The 13,743-nt window shown below is 38.4% G+C and overlaps 1 protein-coding gene across 1 annotated transcript; it reads right to left on the bottom strand.

Annotated features, from left to right (window-relative positions):
- Nucleotides 1-1,156: 1,156 nt before the first annotated feature.
- LOC128606881 (actin, alpha cardiac muscle 1) lies at nucleotides 1,157-9,570 on the bottom strand. Its single transcript, XM_053623396.1, has 9 exons — nucleotides 9,475-9,570; nucleotides 8,953-9,103; nucleotides 8,668-8,796; nucleotides 7,517-7,627; nucleotides 6,583-6,667; nucleotides 5,600-5,761; nucleotides 4,470-4,661; nucleotides 4,147-4,328; nucleotides 1,157-1,607 (listed from the first exon to the last, which is right to left on the bottom strand). Exons 2-9 carry the CDS (start codon nucleotides 9,079-9,081, stop codon nucleotides 1,464-1,466), a joined length of 1,134 nt encoding a protein of 377 aa, XP_053479371.1. The 5' UTR covers nucleotides 9,082-9,103; nucleotides 9,475-9,570; the 3' UTR covers nucleotides 1,157-1,463.
- Between the last annotated feature and the right edge of the window lie 4,173 nt (nucleotides 9,571-13,743).

Below are 13,743 nucleotides of genomic sequence, written 5' to 3'. Positions count from 1 at the left end.
AGCGATCTTTTCAGCATAACACACTTGTATATAGTTATCACAAAATGTACAACCACTTGTACATAAACATATTTATTGCATATTTACTTCACTCAGGACTTATTTATTTATTTATTTTGCTTATTGCCTAATTGTTTCACTCAGAACTTATTTATTTATTTTACATATTGCCTATTTCACCTCTGGGTTACAGTGTCTTCACTGGTTTCAGTGTATTAAAGTCTGCATTCATAGTAACACTGTTTTGAACACTATTAAGACATAGGAAGAGGAGCAAAGATATTCACGAAGCTAGATTTGCATATTGCATTCATAACCACATACAGACTTTATGAATATTTAGTCAAGTATATTATAACAATATATAAGTATATGTATATATTATATTCTAATATTTGTATATATTTTCTAATATTTTTATGTATTAATATTTCTATAATATATAAATAGTAAATTGTAAATAAGTATGCATATGTACACTCATTTTCCACTTTAATAGGAGCACCGGTACACCTGCACATTCTTGCAGTTGTCTAATCTGCCAATCCATGTGGCAGCAGCGCAATGCAAAAAAAATCGTGCAGATACAGGTCAAGAGCTTCCGTTAATGCTCACATCGAACATCAGATTGAAGAAAAAGTGTGATCTCTATGACTTTGATTGTGGCATGAATATGAGTATTTCAGAAACTGCTGATCTCCTAGGATTTTCAAGCACAGCAGTCTGTAGAGTTGAGACAGAATGGTGCGAAAAACCAAAAACTTTGAGTGAGTGACAGTCCTGTAGGTGAAAACACCTTGTTGATAAGGGAGGTCAGAGGAAAATGGCCAGATTGGTTCAGGCTGCCAGGAAGGATGTAATATGTACTCATATAATCGCTCTATACAACTGTGGTGAGCAGAAAAGCATCACAGAATGCACAAAACATCGAATCTTCATTGTCCATAACTGTGGACACAATGCATGAATACAGTAGTGCTTGAAAGTTTGTGAAACCTTTAGAATTATCTATATATCTGTATAAATATGACCTAAAACATCATGAGATTTTACACAAGTCCTAAAAGTAGACAAAGAGAATCCAGTTAAACAACTGAGACAGAATATTATTTTTGTTCATTTTACCAATACAAAAAATAGCAAAAAACAATTAATGTGGGTTTGTACCAAAATTTATTGCCATTGAATTAAAATCAAAATAAAACATGAACGTAAACACAATCATGTTCTGAGTTACAGACTTAATCAGTGCTCTGCTGAAACTGGATATTAAAAGGGGTGCTATAATCCAAAAGTTTCACAATAATTAAGCGCTCTTTTAAAAATTCAGCAAAATGTCAAATTTGTGTAAAAATAGGAGCCTGGAAACCACACTACTGACAATGTATTCACAAATCCTCATGAGGGTGTGAGCTGAGGTATGAGTGAATTGTGTGCATGCGTGGAAGTGCCTCGGAGTGTGCTTAGAAGCACTTTCTGTGGACAATGGAAGGTCCAGCCTCTTCATACTCATCCTTGCTGATCCACATCTGTTGGAATGTGGACAGAGAAGCCAAGATGGAGCCACCGATCCAGACTGAGTATTTACGCTCAGGAGGAGCAATCATCTACATGTGTGTGTGTGTGTGTGTGTGTGAGAGAGAGAGAGAGAGAGAGAGAGAGAGAGAGAGAGAGAGAGAGTTTGACTCATTTCAAAGTAACCAAAAACCTTCATAACCATATTAAAACAAGATTTAATCCACATATTTTAAGATGAGACAAAGTGCAATGATATAATATATGTCTGGGAAATAAACAGACTGATTAAAGGTGTAGTAGATATCGTTCTTGTTTTTTGGTTAAATCTGGAGATCTAGAATAAATCTGTTACACCAAGAAGCAAGTGGAAGAACATTATGTAACGTTTGCGTGTAGCTTCCCCTTCTATGCTTGAGTCTATGCTTGTAGCACTAATCTATCATAACAAAGTATGAGTACAGAAAACTGGTAATTGGTTATATATCTGAACTCTGAATTTTGTAGCAGTCTGCCTACAAAGACAGCATTTAGAGAATTTTGCTTGCCTCAGAGAGAGCAGCACCTTCTAATAGAATTTGGCCAAATGTAAAGTCAGCATTGCACTTGAATATCTATGAATATCTATGAATGTCTATGAATGACTATGCATTCATGTCTATGAATGCAATACCATAATTCTATTTATTTAGGTAACTGAACATCAGCCTACACGACCTGAGATCTGTGATGTTTTCAGTTCAATTGTTATTTGGGGTTTTCCAGGATGGTTACAATGCCCTCCACTAATATTGGAACCATTGGTAAATATGAGCAAAGAAGGCTCTTTTGTTAAAAATATTCATAAACGTACTCTGCTCCAATTGATATCAAACAATTGCAAACACAACACAGGTTTATAAAAAAATATCTTTGTTAAATATAGGTGTGCAGCAATTATTGGCACCCCTATGAATTCATATGAGAAAAATATATTTGAAGTATATTCCAATTGATATTTTAAATTTTTTAGTACACCTGGGTGACTAGGAACAGAAATGGTTCAACCATGACATCCTGTTTCACAGGGGTATAAATATGAGGCAACACATAGGTCAAATTCCCTTAATCATTCATAACAATGGTTAAGACTAAGGAATATAGTTGTGATGGGCGGCAAAAGGTTGTTGAGCTTCACAAAATGCGAAGTGGCTAAGAAAACAGCACAAGTATTGAAAATGCCCATTTCCACCATCAGGGCAATAATTAAGAAGTTCCAGTCAACTGGAAATGTTATGAATCAACCTGGACTTGGACGTGTGTCTATATTGTCTCAACACACTGTGAAGAGGATGGTTTGAGTGGCCAAAAAATCTCCAAGGATCACAGCTGGAGAATTGCAAAGTTATTTGTATCTTGGGGTCAGAAAGTCTCCAAAACCACAATCCGAAGTCACCTACATCACCACAGGTTGTTTGGAAGGGTTTCAAGAAAAAAATACTCTACTCTCATCCAAAAACATACTCAAGCATCTTCAGTTTGCCAGACACTACTGGAACTTCAAATGGGATCGGGTTCTGTGGTCAGATGAAACCAAAATATAGCTTTTTGACAATAAACACCAGAGGTGGTTTTGGCACACAGAGAGGTAGCCATATGGAAAAGTACCTCATGCCCATGGTTAAATATGGTGGTGGCTCTTTAATGTTTTGTGGCTGTTTTTCTGCCAGAGGACCTAGACATTTTGTTAGGATACATGGCATCATGGACTCTATCAAATATCAACAGATTTTAAATGAAAACCTGACTGCCTCTGCCAGAAAGCTTAAAACAGGCCATGGTTGAATCATCCAGCAGGAGAGTGATCCAAAACATACATCAAAATCAACACAAAAATGGTTTATTGACCACAATATCAAGGTCCTGCCATGGCCATCCCATCCCTGACTTGAAACCCATAGAAAAAACCTGTGGGGTGAACTGAAGAGGAGAGTCCACCAGTGTGGACCTTGAAATGTGAAGGATCTGGAGAGATTCTGTATGGAGTAATGGTCTCAGATCCCTTGCCATGTATTCTCCAACCTCATCAGGCATTATGGGAGAAGACCCAGAGCTGTTATCTTGGCAAAGGGAGGTAGCACAAAGTATTCACTAAAAGGGTGCCAAAAATTGTTTCACACCTATATTTAACAAAGATAAACCTGTGTTGTGTTTGTAATTGTTTGATATCCATGAGAGCAGAGTATTTTTGTGAACTTTTTTAACAAAAGATCAAAACGTTAAGCAATAAAGACAATTTTTCTTAGCCTTCTTTGTTCATATTTACCAAAGGTGCCAATATTAGTGGAGGGCACTGTATATGCAGTATAAACACAACGTTTTATTGTTTTAATAGCAGTTGTTTCATTTAAAAAGAAAGTTACTGCTGCCTTAAACTGAATGCTAAATAAATAAATGTGTAAGTTAAATAAAATTAGGGGACAGCTTATTGAAATTCCATTTGTTCAATGGAATTCATCCATTCAGGCAAGTTAAAGGGCACTAACAATTCATCAATGTAGGTGAACTATATGGCAAAAAAATATATGACAATATTTGAAGAAAAGATCCTGATGTACATAATATTTATGTCAATTATTAAGGGAACATTACCTTGATCTTCATGGTGCTGGGAGCCAACGCAGTGATCTCTTTCTGCATCCTGTCTCCAATACCGGGGTACATGGTGGTGCCTCCAGACAGCACATTATTGGCATAAAGGTCTTTACGGATGTCAATGTCACACTTCATTATGCCGTTATATGTAGTTTCATGGATACCAGCTGACTCCATACCTGAAGAAAAAAGTGGTGCCATACATTTAGTTTGAACTCAGTCAACACATTCCTAACAATTCTAGCACTTCTATACTTTTATTATTATGTGACTGGTTTATGGCTGAGCCAACAGAACAAAGACATAAAAATTTAACTGACCAATGAAAGAAGGCTGGAAGAGAGTCTCTGGGCAGCGGAAACGCTCATTGCCGATGGTGATGACCTGACCGTCAGGGAGCTCATATGATTTTTCCAGAGAAGAAGAAGAAGCAGCAGTGGCCATCTCATTCTCAAAGTCCAGAGCAACATAGCACAGCTTTTCCTTAATGTCCCTCACTATCTCACGCTCAGCTGAGGAAGAAGAATACATTTAGATTAAAAAAAATGAAAAATCATAAAAACATCAGTCTTTGATTAGTAATATTATAGAGACTTTCAAATATTAAAAGCCCATTCTGTGTACAAATTATACAAAAACATACTGTATAAATATATAAGACATAAAAATATACAAGATTTGCACACACACACACACACACACACACACACACACACACACAGACACAATTACTGTATATAGACATGTGTGTGGCAACAATGTGCCATTATGCCTCTGTAGCATGCGTACATGCAGTGTTAGAATACTTCCAATGACTGTGTTATTTACAGAGGTGACAATATATCAGTATGATCATATACCCATATAAGGAAATCTGACACAGCTATTCCATTAACATTACTGGTATTAATTAATTATAACATTACAAGAAATGCGATTTTCAGGTGTGAGATGGCGAGCTTGAAACCTGGCCTGGAATGAGTGGATTTAATGAGTGGTGTTTTAACCCTGCTGTGATAAACTCTCTGATCCTTTTAAAGCGTTCGCTTTAAACTGTTCTAGCTGTTTCTCTCACTGACTGAATCATTACACTGCTGAACATAAGTCTTTACACCAAATAATTCATAAATTATTCAGCAATATGAAAGACATGATCACTATCCCAACCTTTTAAGGGTTAATGCCATCTTCTTTAAACATGGAAGCACTCAGTGAACTTTACATTCCATTTGTATATTCGTTCCAGACCTCTGAACACACACACACACACACACACACACACACACACGCACACACCACCTGTTGATGAACATGCGGTGGGATTAAAATTCCTTTAGGCACATGACAAGGATGATGACCTCTATTTCAGAATGTTGCACACACACACACACACAAAAACAACTGTTTGAAAGTGTTTCTGTGACAACAGTTGGTAGGAAATCATGATCACCTGTAGTGACGAAGCTGTAACCTCTCTCAGTGAGAATCTTCATCAGATAATCAGTCAGATCTCGACCGGCCAAATCCAGCCTCATGATCGCATGAGGAAGAGCGTAACCCTCATACACCGGCACATTGTGGGTCACACCATCACCAGCGTCCAACACGATACCTACATATACACACACACACACAAATACACACACAAAACGTAACTGAAAGGATTTTTTTTTAAAGAAAAGAAACTCCGTAATGTCATATTAAAAGTTTGATGCATGATGCTATCCGTGGGTCAACAAAGGGAGGAAGTTAATTCGATTCATCTGTCGCAAAACTCATCATTATTGAATTTAAGATAGCATAGTTTTCCACCATTAGCTAAGCTGATCATAAGCCTAAACATTCCACTATGCTAACATTATTCTGCTACCTACTTAACTAATGTTAATGTTATTTCTCTAACTTTATCTATACGTAGAGAGCAAAGCTCTTTAACATGCTGTTTACTGTATTGCGTCATTAAAAACAGTAATTCATGATAAACCATCAGGTTTGCATTTGGCTGATTACATATAGCTTAATCTGTGCCTTTGTTGGTCCATGGATGCCTGTAATTTGACAAAATCAGGACATGCATGTGCTTTCCTGTTTCCTCACTACACACACACACACACACACACTCACACACACACACCCCATATTAATACAATCTCGAGTGCATTCTCAGTAAACTGCAATGTAACATTAAAAGTCTAGTCTTTCGTCAGTGGTAGCTCAGTGGTTAAGACACTGGACTACTAATCAGAAGGTTGTGAGTTCAAATCTTAGCACTGCCAAGATGCCACTGCCACGCCTTTGCGCAAGGCCCTTAACCCTCAAATGCTTGGTTTATAAATGAGATAAATGTAAGTCGCTCTGTAAAAGGGTGTCTGCCAAATGCCTTAAATTTAAATGTAAATGTAGTCTAGCGTGTGCGTGAATGTGTTTTCTCACCAGTGGTACGGCCGGATGCATATAGTGACAGCACAGCCTGAATGGCCACATACATGGCAGGGACATTAAAGGTCTCAAACATGATCTACACACAGATGAGAAAACAGTGGGCATTACAACACTGATCACATTTAACATAATGTTAGTCTGCATTATGTTTGTTTGCTGATGTGTAGCAGCACAGAGATGAGCTCGGTTAATTTCTGTAATACTTTCTTCCTTTGCCGTTATTATTGACATGAGCTACATTTCAAATTGGAAGCCATACCCTTACATTTAAAATGGTTTGCTAATCATTTGCTAAGGCAAATCACAGAATTAATATGCTCTTTGTAATGCATTATCATTGCTATAGTCATGGCTAATTCCCAGGTATGGCGGGCATTCCACATAATCTATTTCTAATAATAAACACATTAAAAACGTTTTCTTTTTTAACAAAGAACAATGTATACTCATTGATATGGTGACATTTTCTGTAAGGAGACATTTATTCAGCATTTTTGGAAGGAGTCTCCAGTGTCAGTCAAGTTTTCCACCATGGGCAAGTCTTCAGGGACAAAGAACATTGCATTTTGTGGTTTCCTGGTAACAAGCTGCATTCCTTTTGTTTTAATAACTTTTAAAGAATGGGATGGAATGACTGTTTATAGCTGCTATGACGTAAGTGTTAACAGGAACTTGTTTCTCAGAAGCTCCACAATAATAAATATATCTATAAACGGATAAAATAAAAAAGTATGGCATGTTGTTCTTTAATATATATTTTTAAATGGTTAGCGTGGGCACATATCTGGATGTGCTGTTGTAGGAAAATGATTAACTTGAGGTGGTAATGCATCACACCACACCTCTTTCTATAGGTAAATAAATAAACAGACAGGCAGACAGACAGACAGACAAACAGACAGAGAGATAGATAGATGACACTCACCTGTGTCATCTTCTCTCTGTTGGCTTTGGGGTTGAGAGGAGCTTCAGTGAGTAGGACTGGATGCTCCTCAGGAGCCACTCGCAGCTCATTGTAAAAAGTGTGATGCCAAATCTGAGAAAGGAAAAAAAACAAAAAAAAAAACAATCCAACCCACATGTAAAAATGTGATGGGTGTTTAGATTGTGGCCAAATATACAGTGGGGTGTATATATATATATATATATATATATATATATATATATATATATATATATATATATATATATATATATATATATGTGTGTGTGTGTGTGTGTGTGTGTGTGTGTGTGTATGTGTATATATATATATATATATATATATATATATATATATATATTTTTTTTTTTAATTTTTTTTTATTTATTTTTTTTTTCAAGCAAATTTGTGATATTGACCATATTAACTCCTTTGTATAAGAGGTCAGATTCTCCATGAGTCTTATCCCAACCAAAGCACATGTTAATACGACAGGCCAATGGATTTGATCTGACATGGATCATAAGGTTTTACACAGACTTATGGAGTCTGTGTCAGCTTGAGTGCCCACTGTCATTGATGCAAAAAGGGGACATACCAAATACTAAGAAACTCTGAAATTCATGTAATTATTTCAAAGATTCTACTTTTCACTCAAGTTATTGCTGATAATATCATTTATAATGTAAATCTTTGTGTAAAATTTAAAAGAATGCCAAACAGAAAACATTTTCACTAATGCCCTCAGACTTTTGGACCCCACTGAAGTCCTGAACGCTAAATTCAGCAGGGTAAGTATATTTAATAGACAGGTCAAGGTAGCCCATGACATATAATGGACATTGGACAAACTGTATAGTGTACATGCTAGAATGTCACTGTTCAGTTGTTGCTCAGAACCATATAACTGTCATGCCAGAGTGATACTAGCAAAGCTACTAAAAGTAATCAAACCCCAGCCAGGACTCACAGTGGGTGGAAATGTAAGTCAATGCAAGAAAGTTGAGCAATAAAATGGAGAATGCTTGAAAATATTTGCTCTGTACAATGTGCTTTAGTGTTTTGCTAAATCGCTGTGTGATTTAGTGTGATACTGCAAACATGACATTTGATCCCACTGTATACAAGCAGATAAAAAAATTCCATAGTGTTACCTTCTCCATGTCATCCCAGTTGGTGATGATGCCATGCTCAATGGGATATTTGAGGGTCAGAATGCCTCTTTTGCTTTGAGCTTCATCACCTACATAGCTGTCCTTCTGACCCATACCCACCATCACACCCTGAAACACATATCGTCCAACAATCTGTTATTCATCACTGAGAGAGAATAAAAGAAGAAGTTTGCAACTGTAACCAATACACTCCTAACAATCATGCTTAATTAGAAAGACCCCAATGGAACATTACTGAAGATCTATTTTGTAAAACTCAATAACCTGATGGCGAGGCCTGCCAACAATGGAGGGGAAAACGGCTCTGGGAGCATCATCACCAGCAAATCCAGCTTTAACCAGTCCAGAACCATTATCACACACCAGTGCAGTGGTTTCTTCCTCATCACACATCTTCTCTCACACAGCTGAGGACCTACAAACACGAAAGAAAGAAAGAAAGAAAGAAAGAAAACAGAATAAAAATTAAGTTATGTGAATAGTACATCTAATAGATTCTTTCACAAATATGAACCACTGAATGTGCCAATTTAATTTATTTATTTATTTTTGGTATTTTTGACATTCAATGTACCATTTTAATTTTAGTAGAAGAGCTAATATGACTATGTAGTCGAAAAAGGAGTTTTATTACATAGTGTTTTACGTGGTTCTTAACTTACATTTTTTACAAATTGACTAAAAAGAGAACTAAATAAAATTAAAAACCAAAGAAAGACCAAAATAGCTAGAAGATATATACATGAATAATGAAAAAAAGTGAAAGTAAATGAATAACAGACTCACTTAGTAGAGGAGAAGAAGAGACTTTTTCGCTCCCTTTAGATAGTGGACGATGTGCTCACCTGCTCTCAGTATTTATACACACACCTTCATAAAACCCATAACCTTTTTTGGACACAAAGTCTCTCTCTCTCTCTCTCGCTCTCTCTCTCTCTCTCTGTGTGTGTGGACAGACATGCTTTTGCCGTCAATGGAAAGGACATGTGCAGGTTCTTCTGCACAGAGACAATGTCAGACACTTAGTTAATATTAGATGGTCATTTGTTATGCAGGCATCAGCAGTTAGATGTTTGAGGGTGAAAAGGTGATCAGACTCTCTGTGGTAGGTCTCATGCATGTGTTCATAAAAAGTTCCTGAGTCCAGACTCGGTTTGAGGAACATTTCTCTCCATGCAAAAATGTAATAGTGCCAGGATCTGTAACACACTACCTTAATTATCATGAAACATATATAACCTAGTTATACAAAGTAAAAAATAAAAGACAACAGACGGATGATAACACATTCTAAATATGTATGTATTTTAACATCAGAGGAAGGCTATAAGAAAGGCTATGGTGGTCGGTAAAGAAGGCTATGGTGGATGGTGAGAAAGGCTATGGTGGTTGGTAAGGAAAGCTGTGGTGGACAGCAAGGAATGCTACGGTGGACGGTAAGGAAGGCTATGATGGACAGCGAGGAAAGCTATGGTGGACAGTGAGGAAGGCTATGGTGGATGGTAAAGAAGGCTATGGTGGATGGTGACGAAGGCTATGGTGGTTAGTAAAGAAAGCTGTGGTGGAGAGTGAGGAAGTCTATGGTGGATGGTAAGGAAGGCTATGGTGGATGGTGAGGAAGGCTATAGTGGACGGTGAGGAAGGCTATGGTGGAGAGTGAGGAAGGCTATGGTGGACGGTGAGGAAGGCTTATAGTGGACGTTGAGGAAAGTAGTGGTGGATGGGGAGGAAGGCAGTGGTGGATGGTAAGGAAGGCTATGGTGGACGGTGATCAAGGTTATGGTGGAGAGAGGCTATGGTAACTCAATTGAACTCAGGTGGAAAGTTTTATTCTTTTCCCCCTCCATTTTGTTGTTACAGTACATTCGAAGGGGGTGCTTAGAGGAAAAGTTGGGATGTGTAGATATAGTTGCAATCAAAATTATTCCACCCACATTGCAAATCAAGTTTATTGTCAAAATTTACAGACTTTCAGCTGTTTGCAATGAACAAATCAAACAAAAGCAAGTGAAATAGTTCAACACAATGATATAGGTTTCCCCAAATTCCACTGAAAATGCAACTTATGATTTCTCCAGTTTCAAAATTACATTAATAGTCTGGAGTAGACCATGCATCACTGGTAGTGGGTCAGGCAATCTGCAAATGGGCATAAACGAGGCTAGACTAGAATCAAATAACGAGGAAGAGAACAGGATCAAAACTATGGCACAGAAACGAGGAACCAAGGCTTTGTATTCTGAGCACACTCACATAATACTTCACAACAAACATAGACACACGAAGGGTTTAAATAACAAACAATCAATGGTGAACACAAAACAGCTGAGACTAATGATGACACATAAGGGAAACATCCATTGACAATACATGGGCCCTCTGGGCAAAATGTGAACACCATGTACAAGGACCTGAGGCAGGCATTGTCTATGATGTGATCCTTTCCCAGAGGATCCAGGAAGCGGACGTGGCTCATTCAGGCAGCAAGCAGGCGGTGGGTTGGCAACTGGCTCACTGGGGTCAGATGGCTGGGCGAAATCCTTAGTGGAACAGGAAAACAAAGTGAAGTTCTTGGCCACAATGGGAGGCGGAGCAATGTCCTCGGCTGAACATGGAGGCTGAGCAGTGCCCTCAGCTGGATGGGGAGGCTGAGAGTCGTTCTCCGTTGACTCTGCAGGCGGAACTTGGTTGTCTGTTTCAGCAGACTCAAATGTGAGCAGAACTTGGTTGGTCATGACGTCGACCTTAGGCAGGAACATGGTATGGGAGGTAGTGCTGTTGCCCTCGAACAGGAACCTGGCTTGGGAGGTCATCTCGTCGCCGTCAGACAGGAACGTGGCTGGGGAGGCCATCTCGTTGACCTCAGACAGGAACGTGACTTGGGAGACTGTCTCGTTGACCTCAGACAGGAACTTGACCTGCTGGAGCTCTGGAGATGGGACCACATCGTGGGTCTCATGCTGGAGCTCTGGGTAGGAGGTCGCCATGTTGACTTCCAACTGGGGCTCTGGAGCTGAGGTTGCTTTGTTGACCTCTGGCAGGAGCTCTGCAGGCGAGACCGCCTCTTGGCTCTTGTGGAGCCATTTGTGGGTATGCCAGCTGACTTGAGAGCAGAAATATGATCCATGTGTTCTGGAGTTTAACACACGCTGGACACTGTAGTTGGGCTTTTTGCTTGCGTCACCCCCTAAGCAAATCAATACATCAGATCAAGACCTAAGGCCTAAAGAGTGTGTGTGTGTTTATAATCTACAATGTTGTCATATAGAACAACAAACTAACAGTTTTAGTGAACAGAAATAAAAGTGAAGGCTGGAAGAATAAAGCTGTCAGTTAGGCCCAACACACACATACTCTATAAATAAATAAGTCTGTGGTGTTACAATGGAGGAGAATGGCCTTGTCTCTTCTGACCTGTGCTGTCAATCATAAATGCCAAAAGCGCTTTGCTATAAAGAAATCTCTAATTCTGACCATGTTCAAATTGCTATGTTCAGTTCAGCTCAATTTTAAATTCACTCAATACTCAATTGCTTTTCCCACGATGAAGGTATATTTGCTTTTTGTTTTCTCTAATGAACATAAACATGTTCCAAAATGAATATACTGTACATTTAACATACATATGATTTAGAAAACCATAGATTATTCACAATTATACTGCATTGCTCTTAAATCTGATTGGTCAGAATGTTAACTTCTCAAAGCTGATTGGTCAGAAGGTGTTTAATTTTTTTTGTAACTGTATAGCTCTGACAGTAGTGCTGACAATAATTAAAATAATACATAATTCAGATCATTATATTATTGCATTGGTTACATGTTATCATTTCTATAAAAACAGTTAATTCTCACGGGCGTTTATGGCTGCCACTCTACATAATATAAAATAAATAATGAATGACTTAAAAAATAAATGTTACTTAAAATATATAGTCTTCGATATTCAGGACAGAGGACTTTGTGTTTGCAGTTTCTCAGCAACGTAACATAAGCTGAAACTTCAATAGAGAGAGAGAGAAAAAAACAGATTCTTGTAAAGGAACGACTGTCTATAACTGCATAACTGCTGTAATGTACATTGTGTATGTCTAGGTCATTATCTTTTTGAAATGTCAATCTTCTCTCCAGATTTAGTTTCTTGGCTGATGAGATAAATTCTCCTCTAATATGTACATCTTTTCAATGATGTACTGATGGTGTTCGTGGTATCGAACTCACAACCCTTCTTTCTCCAAACATAATGAGATGAGTGCTGCTCTGGGAAACCTTGGATCCTGGTATTCATGCTGATTTTACTTTGACAAGTACCATCTACCTAAACATTATTGCAGATCAAGTACACCCCTTTGTGGGAATGGTGGTCCCTAATGACAGTGGCGTCTTTCAGCAGGATGTGTCCTGCCACACTGCAAAAATAGTTCAGGAATGGTTTGAAGAACATGACTAAGAGTTCAAGGTGTTGACTTGGCCTCCAAATTCACCAGATCTCAATCCGATTGAGCATTGGACAAACCAGTCTGAGCCATGGAGGCCCCACCTTGCAACTTACAACACTTAAAGGATCTGCTGCACGTCTTGGTGCCAGATACCACAGTACACCTTCAAAGGTCTTGTGGAGTCCATGCCTTGACGGCTCAGAGCTGTTTTGCAGTACAAGGGGGACCTTCATAATATTAGGCAGGTGGTTTTAATGTTATGTCTCACCGGCGTATTGTTCTGAAAAAGTTCTGATTTCTGTAAATACTTTTAGTCACACATCTCTATGCTTATTTTTTAGCAGAAGATTTTTGCATGAGGTGTAGGAATGGAGATGATTGCAATGCAGTTTATTGCTTATTATTCTCCATGTAACTGCTGTTCCTACTGCTTTCAGGTGGTCCTGCAACTCTTTTCAAATGACTGCTTACCTTAATCAGACCAGGTCAGCTGTGGCTCAGGTGGTAGAGCGGGTTGTCCGCTCATCGTAGGGTTGGTGGTTTGATTCCCGGCCCACGTGTCTCCACATGCTGAAGTATCCTTGGGCAATACACTGAACTGAATTGAACATTGTAT

This window comes from Ictalurus furcatus, chromosome 4 (genome assembly GCF_023375685.1).
Source record: "Ictalurus furcatus strain D&B chromosome 4, Billie_1.0, whole genome shotgun sequence".
NCBI lineage: Eukaryota > Metazoa > Chordata > Actinopteri > Siluriformes > Ictaluridae > Ictalurus > Ictalurus furcatus.
This window is presented reverse-complemented; position numbering and strand designations above follow the sequence as displayed.

Bases quoted from the DNA above. Each gene is read 5' to 3' on its own strand.
- LOC128606881 (XM_053623396.1), bottom strand. From the start codon at position 9,081: ATGTGTGATGAGGAAGAAACCACTGCACTGGTGTGTGATAATGGTTCT. The intron at 5,762-6,582 runs GTGAGAAAACAC...GTGTATATGTAG, and splicing joins TGCATCCGGCCGTACCACTG to GTATCGTGTTGGACGCTGGT. The intron at 4,662-5,599 runs GTGATCATGATT...CTTCTTCCTCAG, and splicing joins TTACAGCTTCGTCACTACAG to CTGAGCGTGAGATAGTGAGG.